Source organism: Penaeus monodon, chromosome 32, assembly GCF_015228065.2.
Source record: "Penaeus monodon isolate SGIC_2016 chromosome 32, NSTDA_Pmon_1, whole genome shotgun sequence".
In the NCBI taxonomy this organism is placed as follows: Eukaryota; Metazoa; Arthropoda; class Malacostraca; order Decapoda; family Penaeidae; genus Penaeus; species Penaeus monodon.
The window spans coordinates 8,140,246-8,141,012 of record NC_051417.1 but is presented as its reverse complement, the minus strand read 5'-3'; the positions used below and the strand labels follow the sequence as shown (position 1 = coordinate 8,141,012).

The 767-nt window shown below is 35.1% G+C and overlaps 1 protein-coding gene across 2 annotated transcripts in view; it reads right to left on the bottom strand.

Moving 5' to 3' along the window:
* The window catches only part of LOC119593473 (UV radiation resistance-associated gene protein-like), a 14,158-nt gene that overhangs the window by 11,124 nt on the left and 2,267 nt on the right, over positions 1 to 767 (bottom strand). The window contains exons 2-3 of one of the 2 annotated variants that reach the window (XM_037942405.1): positions 546 to 660; positions 288 to 372 (exon numbers count right to left, since the gene is read on the bottom strand). In XM_037942405.1, coding sequence (XP_037798333.1) covers positions 288 to 331 — 44 coding nt within the window. In that variant the 5' untranslated portion in view covers positions 332 to 372; positions 546 to 660. The remainder of the gene's footprint in view (positions 1 to 287; positions 373 to 545; positions 661 to 767) is intronic. The other variant, XM_037942406.1, reaches the window with a different exon arrangement.

Here is a 767-nt window from a genome sequence, read left to right as displayed (position 1 = left end):
CTACATATTAATTGAAGATTACAAGTAATACTGTGGTAGCCAAATATCTAGTCACTTTTTTAGTATCTACAACTACAGCAGCAATGAATGAACTAAATATTTTCTAGGGGCACAAATTTCTCATTAAATTAGTGAGTATGAAATGTATGCTAACTTCAAGAAAACTAAAAGTGAAGTCTAATAATTTGTGAACTGCTCACCCATACTTAAATCTTCACATGAAAATGACTCTAGCCAAGATGCAGTCTTTGGTTCAAGGCTGACAAGAGCAAAAATATTCCTCTTACCTCACACCATCTGGCTCATCAGGAGAAGCCTTGGCAGCCTCCATGATAACACCCTTACGCTGAACTCTTCTCACTCTTCTCCATCCTAAAACAAAGATCTCTTATAGCATTCTTTAAAAACATTTTCCCTTTTTTTTTTACTCATACATGTGTGGTGCATGGGAGTTTAATATTCATCAGGGTATCAAACTAAAGAGGGTATGAAATACAATATATAGGATGTATTACAACACATCTTAATCACAGATGTTTCCTCACCTACAGTTTTCTATATCCTTCAAGGTGATAGGGCATTAATCAAGTTCATTCCCAGCTGTAGTCATTGGGAAATCATTTGACCAATCACACCAGCTAATTCACATTCCACCAGAACCTGCATACATAAAAGAAATATATCACTACTAATACATGAATGCATAGTGTAACAAATACATATTAACCAAATGCTGCCAGGAAAGCATAATGTTTACTGTAGTTCTG